General features: G+C 44.1%; 2 protein-coding genes across 5 annotated transcripts in view; both read left to right on the forward strand.

The window, feature by feature from the left end:
• Positions 1–230, forward strand: part of LOC109514160 (uncharacterized) — a 4319-nt gene extending 4089 nt beyond the window's left edge. For all 3 annotated transcript variants that reach the window (XR_002167943.1, XM_019867012.1, XM_019867013.1), the window contains one exon: positions 1–230. This exon is cut by the window's left edge and continues 480 nt beyond it. The gene's annotated coding sequence lies outside the window, so the exon portion shown is untranslated.
• Positions 231–1446: 1216 nt separating this feature from the next.
• Positions 1447–4179, forward strand: LOC109514157 (arrestin domain-containing protein 3-like). Of its 2 annotated transcripts, none has more exons than XM_019867008.1 (6): positions 1447–2067; positions 2317–2377; positions 2836–3007; positions 3088–3175; positions 3260–3516; positions 3730–4179. In XM_019867008.1, exons 1-6 carry the CDS (start codon positions 1809–1811, stop codon positions 3841–3843), a joined length of 951 nt encoding a protein of 316 aa, XP_019722567.1. In that variant the 5' UTR covers positions 1447–1808; the 3' UTR covers positions 3844–4179. The 2 variants fall into 2 exon arrangements, with proteins under 2 accessions (XP_019722567.1, XP_019722568.1); XM_019867009.1 differs by having other exon boundaries at positions 1963–2156; positions 2246–2377.
• The last annotated feature ends 8888 nt before the right edge of the window (positions 4180–13067 follow it).

A 13067-nucleotide genomic window follows, 5' to 3' on the forward strand; every position in this document is an offset into this window, starting at 1 on the left:
ATTTTTTTTTTTAATTTGTAATGAATTATGTTAACACACACAAAAAAAAAACAAGACATATCATTGGTTTTAGGCAGTTCACCGTATACACACAAAACTCATCAACTTACAACTCATCATCGACAGTGACCCCGATTATATTGTTCAGGGCCAGTGGCGGAGAATGGTACATACAGCTGCATAATTTGTTGCGCACACTGAAATAAATGGAATTCCTACTTCAGTCTTAATTTGCATTGTATTTCATCTGAATTAGCCGAATTGAGGCTACCGCTCGGGTTACCTGTGTGAATATGACACCTCCGGGCTTGTTCACATGACCACTTGTGACACAGATACAAGTCCAGTTTTTTAGAGAGGTCGGCCGCTTGACAGGATTGCATCAGCCCTGCCTCCGTCCACTCCTCATCACCGAGAAGAGGGGTGAGAAATGTGACCTGATCATGTCGATAAAGCTTTTCTCTGTGGAATACGATCAAGTGAATGAAAGCAGAACTTTCTCTTCCGGAGATGTTCTCTCTGGAAGAGTGACTGTGGTGGCCAGGAAGGAAACCAAAGTGAAGTGTTTGATGGTCAGCGCGAAAGGAAAGGCTGAGGTCAAATGGTTTGATCGAGATGGACAGACGACAGTGCTCCACCGAGATGAGGAGAAATATTTCTATTTGGAACACATTATTCTTCAGGATAAAAATAGAGGAGATGGTTTGTATTTTTTTCTTTCCAAACATGTAGTATAGGCCATTGCATGCTACTTACATAATATGACCCTAAATTATTCACACAATGGCCAAATGTTTTTTTTTCCCTTAGGGATGGGAGGGGGGGGGGGGGGGTTTGTAAAATTCTCATGGAGCTGGACATTTCGTATGAAAATAAAATCATCTTATTTTCTGTGTATTTTCTCCAGATCTGTTTGGGTATGACTGGCTCAAGCTCCACTTACCTCAGCATGCCAATAGTTGTACTACCCACCAGTCTGCATTCCATCAAACAACATCAAAAGTTGCTGAAGGCTTTAACTTTGGGAGATACTCTATATCCAAACCCAAACCAGCAAATACGGAGTGGCGGAAACCCACCACGAAAACCCCGATCTATGGACACCCCTATGAATTACTGAGCTGATGAAAATGGGAAGCTATTGCTCTGTATTGCTTATCTTGTACATGGAATCCATACAATGTAAACAGATTTCATCCAAGCATGGTGTGTATAAGACCTTTCAAAGTTGCTCATAGGTGGCAATCGTTTGTTATTGATTCAATGAAGTGGATGTACAGTACAAGCAAACAAATTGCAACAAAATGGCTGTATGTAGATATGTACAGTGTACAGTTGTGTATTCATATTTATGTGTGTATATGTTTTATATGATATTTAATATGATATTTTTTTTTTTAATTTGTAATGAATTATGTTAACACACACAAAAAAAAAACAAGTTCACCGTATACACACAAAACTCATCAACTTACAACTCATCATCGACAGTGACCCCGATTATATTGTTCAGGGCCAGTGGCGGAGAATGGTACATACAGCTGCATAATTTGTTGCGCACACTGAAATAAATGGAATTCCTACTTCAGTCTTAATTTGCATTGTATTTCATCTGAATTAGCCGAATTGAGGCTACCGCTCGGGTTACCTGTGTGAATATGACACCTCCGGGCTTGTTCACATGACCACTTGTGACACAGATACAAGTCCAGTTTTTTAGAGAGGTCGGCCGCTTGACAGGATTGCATCAGCCCTGCCTCCGTCCACTCCTCATCACCGAGAAGAGGGGTGAGAAATGTGACCTGATCATGTCGATAAAGCTTTTCTCTGTGGAATACGATCAAGTGAATGAAAGCAGAACTTTCTCTTCCGGAGATGTTCTCTCTGGAAGAGTGACTGTGGTGGCCAGGAAGGAAACCAAAGTGAAGTGTTTGATGGTCAGCGCGAAAGGAAAGGCTGAGGTCAAATGGTTTGATCGAGATGGACAGACGACAGTGCTCCACCGAGATGAGGAGAAATATTTCTATTTGGAACACATTATTCTTCAGGATAAAAATAGAGGAGATGGTTTGTATTTTTTTCTTTCCAAACATGTAGTATAGGCCATTGCATGCTACTTACATAATATGACCCTAAATTATTCACACAATGGCCAAATGTTTTTTTTTCCCTTAGGGATGGGAGGGGGGGGGGGGCGTTATCTAAAATTCTAAAGTTCATTGCAATGCTCTAGAATAGAGTTGACAAGTTCCTCCAAACATGCACGATTGCTGATTGTGCCAAATCCTGTTCGACTTTCGCTTTCTTTCCTACAAGGATCTGAAATTGTTCATCAAGGGAGAAATGTGTATCCTTTTACCTTTGAGATTCCAAACATGTGAGTACTCTTCATCTCCACTTATGTAGACAAAAGTCTTGGGACACACCTCTTAAATCAGAAATTAGATGATCGGGGCTTGGATGTGATCTACTAGTATTTTGTGAATCCTAATTCTTCATTTTGACAAAAACAAAAGTCAAGACTTTTTATTAGCCAAACACGACACAGAGAATGGCTGATCTGTTGCAAATGCAGAGGGTCAGGGTAACTAGACCATTAGTTTGTTAACATTTGATTTGTAAACTGTAATACAGTTTTAATGGCATACAATATATTAAGGGATTTGTGTGAATTCACCACTTATGTCTTAAAGAAATCTTGTCAAATATAATATAAATTTATGTGGCCATCACAATCCCGGGGGGCTGACTTGTCTGGCCAGGTGTTCCAAAACTTATGTCCATATATTTCCTCACCAAATAAAGACCCTACCACTCATGATAATTTCTTTGCAGAGAAATGCCTTCGTCGTATGATGGAAAATGGGGCAGAATCTCATACGGTTTACAAGCTCAATTGACTCTGTCAATCTGGAGCATCCACAAAAGCAAAATTGAGTTCCCATTTCTGACCAAGTCTGAGTTTCCCTTTGCCTCCAAATCAGAAATGTTGATCATCGGACTTCAAGTATGCAATTGATTGAATGAATCCACAGAATATTCCTGTCAGAGAATGTGTTTTCTGACTTTGTATCATTGTTGCTATAGGAACGGCAATGCTCAACCAAAATTTCATTTCATGGCTCTGGAAAGGTTACTTTGAGGGTTACTTCGGAGAAAATGGGGCTGATGCAAGGTGAACGCATTTCAAGGGCCGTGCCTAATGAATGTTTGATGTGACTATATGACTTACATGATGTACATTTGTCACTCCTTGTAGGTGAAACGATGCAAGTGTGGGTTGAAGTCATCAACAACTCAAATCGCACAGTAACACCCAAATTTTTCCTTTGTGAGAAGCAAATGTTTGTCGCTCAGTCCGAGGCTATTGTGCACACAAATGAGATCCCCTTCGGTACGGGAGAATCTGTTTCAGCTCGCAGCAGTCTCACCATGAGCAATGTTCTACGTATCCCACCGCAGCTCTACCCCACCTTCTTCAACTGCTCCATGATCAAGTTCGAGTATACACTCAAGGTAATCGTGGCTGAACTTAGTTTAGATATGTGAGGGTTTTTTTGTTGTTGTTGTTGTTGTTGTTATGTTGTATTTGTGGAATTCTGTCCCAGTACCCAGACCTCATTTGCATTCCAAAGTGCACCAAACTGTTTGCTCTCACTGATTTGAGTGGGTTTTATTTGCATGAATGAGCTCATAAGTGCAGTGACTAAATGTTATGTTTGGTTGCAGGTCACACTTGGTGAGCCACTGACAAGAGATCCAGACATCAAACTTCCTCTGGTCATTCTACTGGCTTCTTCCCAACCATATCATCAAAAACCAAAAATCGTCCATGGGACATGAAATGATGAAACTGCTAAATTACTGTGATGCAATTTGGCAGTGGCTGGAATGTGAATGTGGATTTAATTAACTTCCGTTTCCTTGTAGTGTTTGTTCTCAAACAATGTCTTTTTTTTTTTTTTTTTACAATTCCTGTATGAGGAAAGTTACTGGTATGAATAAAATGAGGACATACCTCCAATGACAACAGCACTCAATGCAGCTCAGCCAAGCCCAAGTGAAGCATTCCAAATGTCAACGTAATGTTTCTATTTCTGATGCTGTTTGATTTTCTCCAGTTAATAGTGTGCAAGTGGTGATTTTTCATTTGTACCAAATTTGGCGGTGGCCACACACACACCAAAAAAATGTGTTGAATTTATGAAATTGATAACAATAAAAAATGTATCTCGATCCCGATGATTTCATTTCGTGCAACCACTTGACAAAATAAAATGGATTGATGGATGGATGGATGGATGGTCCTGAATCTTTTCAAACACACCTCAGAGTTTGAATTAATACAGTAGTAATGAATTTGGGTCACCCTTGACCTTTGTTTCCATAGGAGCAGTGTCATATGTAAAGTGTGATATCTCCCTCTAATCCCTAAATTCTACATACGCATGAAAAAACATCTTTGGAACCGCGGTGGGAGTATTGGGTGGGCAGCAGTATGTAGAGCCTGCTCGGTAACTGGCTCCTTGTACAGTGTGGAGGCGGCCAGGTCTCTCTCTCTCTCTCTCTCTCTCTCTCTCTCTCTCTCTCTCGCTCGCTCGCTCTCTTCCTTCCCCTTTTGCCTGAGTGTCTCTCTCCCATTCTCGCCCTCCCTCTCTCTCTTTTTCTTTCTCCTCTCAAGCGTGCAATTCGGAAAAATGGGAAAGGCGGCGCAGCTTCTGGAACCTCCCACCTCCAGAATTAGCACCATGACAACCATGTGGGCCTGCTGGCGTCTCCCTGTCTTCACCAGCCGCCGTTGCCATGGTAATTCCCCATGGGGCTCCCGCAGATCAGCGGGATGGGCGTCCAGTTGACTAACGCTCTCCCAGTCTGGGAAAAGCTGGAGGAAGGAGAGGGCGGCGCGCAAGGCGAGTTTGTATTAATGTGTGCAGCAGAACCTGGCAGTGCCCATCTTTGCATTTAGTCTGCTTCTGTCTTGAAAATAAGAGTGCGGACCTCCACCAAGGTTTCAACATTTGCCAACTATGATATCAATGAGTAGCCTCGCTAGCCGAGTGTTCAAATTCGAGTATAAGTGCAACAAATGACATCTGGTGTCATGAATGCATTTCCTGATATTAAAATTTAGGTTGCTTGCAATGTGGATCAGATTCGATTTTACCAATTCTGGCCCTGTACACACATTTGTATACTATTGATACATACAAGATTATATTAGTTAACATGATATATAGTTTAGATTAAATTATGGATAACAATAAATAATAAATAAATAATTAAATTTTTAGATTTTTTTTTTTTAATGTAATTCTCGCCCCCCCCCAAAAAAAAGAGAACACCTTTTTGCGTGTGAAAATCATCCCAAATGAAGAGAAAGTTGCTGATTTAATGGCTAGCTTTAGCGGAAAATAACACTGGTGGAAAGAGATTGTAAGACATTGTGTTGAGAGATATTATTGTACATTTTAATAGATAATATACATTTACATTTACATTTAATAGTTTGCTGCTTTGATTCTAAAATTTTGACGAAATGTTCCATGTCCTAAATTATCCACACTCTCGAGTATGTCAGTACAGAAAGTACAGTAGTTCATTAGAATGCGGGAAAAGTGATCATCATCACCATTTGGCGCAACAAAAATAACTTCTTACATTATTCTAACTCTTTCCTGTGCCATTACCAGGCGAAAGCTTTAAATTAATTTTCTCCTTAACCCGTTTGGCCAAAAAGCGTTTCTCAAAGAGAGTTGCAAACAAACGAAGTAAGAACAACCTCGGCACGCTCCAACCAGCGAGAGCATTTTATGACCTCTTTAATGACATCGAGTGGCGCAAAACTGCACTGCATCATCTGCTCCTGTTTCAAACATTTGACTTACATTTGTGTATATTACATGAGTGGAATAAAATAAACAACTTTCAGTGTTATGCGTTACAGATCTAAACCAATGCAAACTACGAGCAAAATAATAAAAATGTTGTGAAGCTAAATATCTCTCAGACAGTGTCTGTCAAGATAAATGTTCTGGCCAATGTGCTGATCTCATTCATGCCTTATTTCACACAAATCCTCCCGAAGATACAACACTTCTGTCGTCCTGCATTTTACAGTCACTGCTACTAAGGAACACTTTCGGTGGGGTTTGGACCATGTGTGGCTCCATGTCAGCAATGGCCTTACTTGAGCCTCAGGCAAGGAGAGGATTGAGTTGTTTTTTTTCAGTCACTAATTGTTCCAAGCTGTTTGTGTGTCAGCATGTCAGCTACATATTCAAAGCAACAAAACGTCATTAATTTAGAGTGGATCGCTTCTTTAGCATACATCATAAATGGTGACAGTTTCGATTTGATGCACAAAGTGAAGGGCAGTTTAATCAGTTGTTGTTCATAATGAGCATTTATTGAAAAACGAGAGATAAACGTTCCATGGTAAATGCTCTCCGATGTAATGTGAGTGCAGAAAATGTTTCTACTTTTTCATATAAAATCCGTAAAACATATAAAAGGATGACAAGGCAATTCAGTCAGTGTTACAAGAAGGCAATACGCCCAAACATTCTACGCTAATTCAAATACAGTACTCTGTTTATTGTCTCTAGTTATGCGTGCAATAATACTTCTAACTAGCTCAAAAGTGTATGACTAGACTGTGCACTTGTAGTGGTCGCCTTTGGAATTAAAAAATGGTTGATTTAAAAAAAAAAAAAAAGGAAGAAGAAGAATCCCTTGACATGAGATGATTATCGAGAAAAGATATTTTGATAAAGAGTTTATTTATGAAACTCAGAGAAGCAGCCTCCTCTGCATAGGTGGACATTGCATATCTTGCATCCAAACACGCTCTCATGCCGTAGTCCCTTGTTGGTGCAGTTCCTGCAGCGCCGCGAGCGTTCCGACATGCGCTCCAGGCGGTGTCCGTACTCGATGGGCGAGTCGGCGTGCCTCTTCCTGGCGGCGCGCTCCATGCCCCTGGCACCCTGGTAGTCTCCGATGAGCTGCTGTGCCAGCCGCACTCGGAAGTGGCGTTGGGTGAACTGCTTCCCGTTGAGGCCGGTCGGCGACGTGCCCCCTTTGCTTTCCCTCAGGAGGACGTAGGCGTTGACGATGCACACGTTGACGTAAAACCACAGAAAGTAGCGCCACCACTTTCTGCATGGCCGGCCCACCTGGTAGCACTCCCTCAGCTGGTCACACAAGTCCACTCCCTTCATGTTCTCCTGGTACAGCAACAAGGGGAGTGGCCTCGGTTGGCCGAAAGACAAACCTGAGCTCTCCATGCTGTCGCTGTCCCCCTCACCGTCCGTCTCGCGGCCGTGCTGCTCCCCTGGGCTGATACCCACAATCCCTGGCGCGGAGTTCGTGGATAGGCAGCTAATGACCTTGATGTCCCGTGTCACCGTAGCAACCAGGTTGCCACGCTGGCACTGATAAAATTCCCCCTGGGACAGCTTGCCCACATTTCGAGGGCGGAGGACCTCAGGGAAACCTTTACGTCCTGAATGAGTGGGCCCGCAGGCATAAAGTCCGTCTTTCAGCAGTCTCTGGAGGAGAGGCACCGAGTTGAACAAGCTGTCCATGAAGAGGTGATGGTATTGACCTTCCAGGCCCCGCACAAGGGAGGTGACCACCCTGTATCCCTGCAGCACCACCGCACGGTCCTCACTGGGCCGGCCCACGTGAATCTTGGCTCGGTGGCAGTAGCCCGAGCGCGAGTCACACAGCATCCACACACTCAAGCCTTTTCTCAGGGGCTTGGAGGGCATGGAGTGCGTGGGCGAAGAACGCCCCTTGGTGACAAGGGCGCTCTTGTCTATAGTCAGACAGCGGTTGGGCGTGTACGCGTCCCACATGGTGTTGTCCAGCACATCCAGGAGAGGCCTGATTTTGAAAAGGCCGTCGTAGCCGCGCTCGCCTCGCACGGGCTCAGTCTCCCTGTCGCAAAGCTGGAGATACTGGGTGAGCTTCTCAAAGCGCCTCGCGGTCATGGTCTTTTTAAAGCCGGCGTTGCCTATGAAAATGTCACTGGCCCAGTACATGTCACTCTCTGGCAGCTGATTGATGCCCATGAGGATGTTGAGGCCCACGTAGGCTCTCATCTCCCTGGCGTGGGTCGGGTGCCAATGTGAGTCTGTTTTGCCGCTCCTCCTTTGCCGATAGAGGGCGTAGTTGTTTGTTTGTTCCACCATGTGTTCAAAAAGCGAATCTGGGAAGAGTATCCGGAAATAGTCACGGGGTTCGGCGTCATCCCCCAGCGAGTGCTGAGGGCCGCTGGAAGCATTAAAAGTCTCGATAGAAATCACCTGGTCCGGTTCGCCCCAGAAGTCCGGAGACGTGCAGTCCTCGAACAAGTCTTCATCGTAGCCGAGAAAGCTCGCTCGCTCCTCTTCCTCTTCCTCCAAATCGGAGAAATCGAGGTCAGAGTCGTTCGAGGCGACATCGGAGCAGTTAGTGGAGGTGGAATAGTAGCACTCCTCCGAGTTGTCCTCCTCCTCATGCTTGAGTCCATTGCTCCCAGTCACCAAAATGATGTTGCAGCCTGCCCCGGCCACAAGGCTGCCGGCCGCTGCCGCCGCCGTACTCGCGGACCCATTCTCCCCCACGCCGCCGCTGACACCGTCCTCCTCTTCCTCCTCGTCTTCGTCCTCCTCCTCCTCCTCCCGCGCTCCGTCTTCGTCGTCGGAGTCGGGCTTTTTGTACGGAATTTCAAACCACTTCACGTCGGCAGAAAGATTTAGCGGGTACTCTTGGCCGTCGCACGCCGTACTACTTTCTGTATCCGCGCTCGTTTCCAAAATGGTAAAAAGCTCCCTTCCGTTTCTTGCCGTCGCCATGTCGGGGTATTAAAGTGCCCCTGCATGAGTCCCCTTTCGGCGTGTTCTTTTCCACGCGGCAGGGAAATAGACGCACAAAGCAGTCATCCGAAGTGAGTCGATGTGCTCTGGAGGGCAGCGTCTCGGGCAAACGTTGAACCTATGCGGCGTTTGAGGGCTCCATTCGCATTGTTTCCGCTCCCGGTTCTTTGTGGGCTTCGCGGCGCAGTGTGGCCGCAGACGTCAGAAGCTGCATGCATGTCCTGCTTGCTAGGGCGTTTTGCGACTGCAGCTGGTGGGGTTGCTAGTTCGCAAGGCTGGCAGATGGCCGCTCGCTCTTCTAATGCCCGCTGGCATTCGGCGTAGCCGTCATCCCGGAGCAGTTTGCACAAAAACATCACATTCACAGGGAGCAGCCTCACGGGACACACTTTTGTCATCGTCACAACAAGCGGGTTCATCGACAACACTCAATTCTTATTAAATATATATTCAAAGTGAAGGGCACGTTTCCACCATTGGGAGATGCATCCACCACGTATGCATCCCGACCACAATGCAGTGATGCACATCAAACGGCAGTGTGGAGTGGTCGTCAATGGAGTGAGCACAGAGGCAGCGTGTTCATTCATAAACATGTGTCTTCTCTCTGACAGGTTCTTACATGAACCTGAAGCCCTATAGGCTATTGTGGAATTAGGGACCTCCCTCGCTTTTATGAATGTGGGCAGATACACTCGTGTGTTTTACTCGCGGGTTGAGGGTGAACAGCTCCCCCTGATGAGATTGATGGTTCCTCTGCAACTTACTTCTATTGTACACAATACAGAGTTGCAAGTTACTTTTGTCATACGCAATAAAAAGTTGTTTATACTATGAGAGATTCGATTATGATCAATACTTGCATTATCATTTTGTTCTGCACCAAAATTAAGCTCTAGTTCTACACATAGACTGCAGCAACAGCCGAACAAATCTTGAACAATAATTTTTCAGACGTTCTACTTTTACTCTCTACATTTGAAAATAATTGTCTGTACCTTTGTTTAAAAAGGATTATTACTTTTTGAACATTCATGGATGACAACACAATGAACAAAAGACAGAGACGGGTTAACTGCTTCAGATCTTGATTGATTGCAATCTTGTGGTCCAATAGGTCAGAAAAAAAACAGGGACAGCAGCAGCACGGAGAAACATAAACTAGGGAACATTAACGACAATGATGACAGATTAGGAGAAACAAGATATTCCCCATCCATGGCCTAACAGCATTTAAGAGAATTGCTTGTAAGAATGGCTGCGATTGGCTGGCAACCGGTTCAGGGTGTCCCCCGCCTACTGCCCGAAGACAGCTGGGATAGGCTCCAGCACCCCCCGCAACCCTAGTGAGGATAGAGCGGATCGGAAAATGGATGGATGGATGGCTTGTAAGGATGCGTACAAAGCGGAGAACTAAACTGGCCCCAGGCTGGAAAAAAAATGCAGTATTGATAAACTCCCTTAACCATTCTGTTCATGGTCTGAGAGAAATTACTTAATTTTCAAATCATTTAGGCTATGTAAACATTTTGCACCTTATACCTCTGTGAGCGTAATTCTAACTGACAATAGAATCTGCCATCCTCGCCTCACCATAGCGCCATGCACGAGAGGCCCATGTAACTCCTTCCTGTGCTGATGTGGTGCTCTGTAACCATATTACGAGGTGAATAAGTAGTATTATATAAAAACATCAATTGTGCTGTATAAAGCTGTAGTTTGTATGATATTTTGATCTGTAGGATCGGTATTGATGGAACATGGCAGCGACTACGTGCTGTCACAGGGTCACAGGGCTTTTACTAACGTGCATGCAGCGCTAGCTGTCGTGCTTTATGTTGGGTGAGTGCTGTTGCTCCGAAAATACAATCAAAGCGTTTCACTCTTCAGGCACAACTCACAGCTTTCCACTCAATGCAACTATAGACATATTCTTATGACGTCACTTTCACTGTACACCAGGACATAGCTATTAGAATAGGCAATTCTTTCTGGGAAGGAAGGGCTGGCACTGATTTATAACCCATTTTCTCATGAGGGGCGGGGGCTGGGGGGGTCGTCTGTCATCCTGATCCCACGCGAGACAGAGGTGCGACCCTGTGCTGATGTTTCTACTCTAACATAGTTTTTGTCCTTCCGATTTGTTATATTAAATGCTCAAAGACAAGTTTAGCATATTGTAATTTTATTTTGACATAATATCACCTATAAATATCACACATTACATATAGGAATTCCAGTGTGGATACCTTTACCTGACATAGCTGCACGGCTCTCCACTTGGGGTCTCGTCTGGGAATTCATTACACTAACGTTAAACTTGTTTTTTTTCTGATTTGTGTGCTTATGCCTGGAGACTGGAGAGGGATGGAGCGATGACATGTCCCTGCTCAATGCACTTTGTACCAAGTGCAATCAATCATTAAAATGTCAGAAGGAAACACAGGAGGCTTAACAAACATATCCAAAAAGTACGATACTTTTTTTTTTTTTTTTGCAGCCCAACAGCATGTTCCACCCTTGTTGCTCCACGCAAGTTGTCTTTCACACAAAATACATTTTTGTATATTCACAGTGTAATAGTAATTTGTTCAAATATTTTTTTTCTGTAAATGGTTGTTTATTTATTGTACGTTTGAATTGTAATTGCAAGACAAGTGCGTTTAAAAGTAAATGTTTCTGTCTTTCTTTGACCATTTTCCACAAAATTTGGAACATATTCAAAATTTCTTGGTGACAAGAAAAACTGTTGCCGAACGTCTCTTGAATGTCTTTGCAACGGTTTGCGACCTTGACCGAATGCTGATTAATACAGTATATATATAGAGAGAGAGAGAGAGAGAGAGAGAGAGAGAGAGAAAGATAGATCAGGATCTATCTACCTAGCTAGCTAGATAGCTATTGTTTTACAATAATACTTAACGATATTTATAGTTTCATATGTACCCGTGCCTCGAAACCACAGTGTGGAAACTTCCTGTCACCCAAATGCATGGGTGCAGCCAGTGAATTTTCTGATCGATCATTGCCAACAGACTTTCAAAACACCCACACTCTCTCCTTTATTCTCGCTGTTTGTGGCAAGCCACTTTCTCTTGACAATCACGTCATGTTTTTGTGGTTTAATAAAAAATAATGAAGTTCTGTATACTGTATGTGGAGCCTCAAAACTCGATACTGGGTCGCAATTTTTTCATTTCAGCACATCACAGTGTGGCGCTCAATTCCTTGCCTTGCATGTGTGAGACACCAACTTTAATTTTGTTTTCGCTCTTATCGCTCAGTGTGTGGCATGCCTAAAAAGAAGTTTACCGCTGCTGATATTTTAGATGCAAAAAGAGAAAAAGGTTGAATCGCAAACTGGTTTATATTTTATATGGGCTTCATGCAACACATTTTTAATCATTATCAATGTCTTACATGCGTAAGATACAACAGCCGTAACAAAAGAAATACATACGCTAGACTATTTTCAAAACTGTATTTTAAGATCTTGAACCTAAAATCTTCCCTTCCAAGCTAATTTAGTGACATCAGTGTCTTTGGATTTTACCAAAAACAGCAAACCTCTGAATGTGAATTTCTTGCTCACTTGGGAGGTGACCGGTTAAATCATGTCTTCCTGTTTGGGGAGTGGGGGATGGGCTGGCGGAAGAGTCCCTTTTCCAAATTCCTTTAGCTGTGGCCAGCGTCTACATGGCTGGCTAAGCACTGGGCCTTGCAGAAAAAGCAGGCGCAGTTTCTGCATCCTTCCTCACTCGCTTAGCACAAGATTCTTGTCTCAGTGGGATCAAATTGCCGCCATGACTTACTGGCCTTCGTGTTGTTTGTATCCACACGCAGCGGACATGAGCGGTTCACTGCACTGTGATGCAGCATGTTTAGAAACAGTGGGAAATGTGAGAGGCTAAAGTCCTCCAATGTTTGGGCCAAAAATAGAAATCAAGGGAAAAAGGCTCACTCCCAGCATTTCCAGGCCCCTGGAGCAGAGTGCTGCAGCAGACCCCTCAGAGAGTCCTTTGGTGGGGTGGAGAGACACTAACCAATTGGGGCTCAGACCCTCGAACACATGTTCATGTGTGTATGTTGCTGCAACGAACTCCGCTCCCTTGTGGATGAGTTCAGATAAGGCCTCAGTGTGTGTGCGTGTGTGTGTGTGTGTGTGTGTGTGTGTGTGTGTGTGTGTGTGTGTGTGTGTGTGTGTGTGTG

This window comes from Hippocampus comes, unplaced genomic scaffold (assembly GCF_001891065.2).
Source record: "Hippocampus comes isolate QL1 unplaced genomic scaffold, H_comes_QL1_v1.1 scaffold322, whole genome shotgun sequence".
In the NCBI taxonomy this organism is placed as follows: domain Eukaryota; kingdom Metazoa; phylum Chordata; class Actinopteri; order Syngnathiformes; family Syngnathidae; genus Hippocampus; species Hippocampus comes.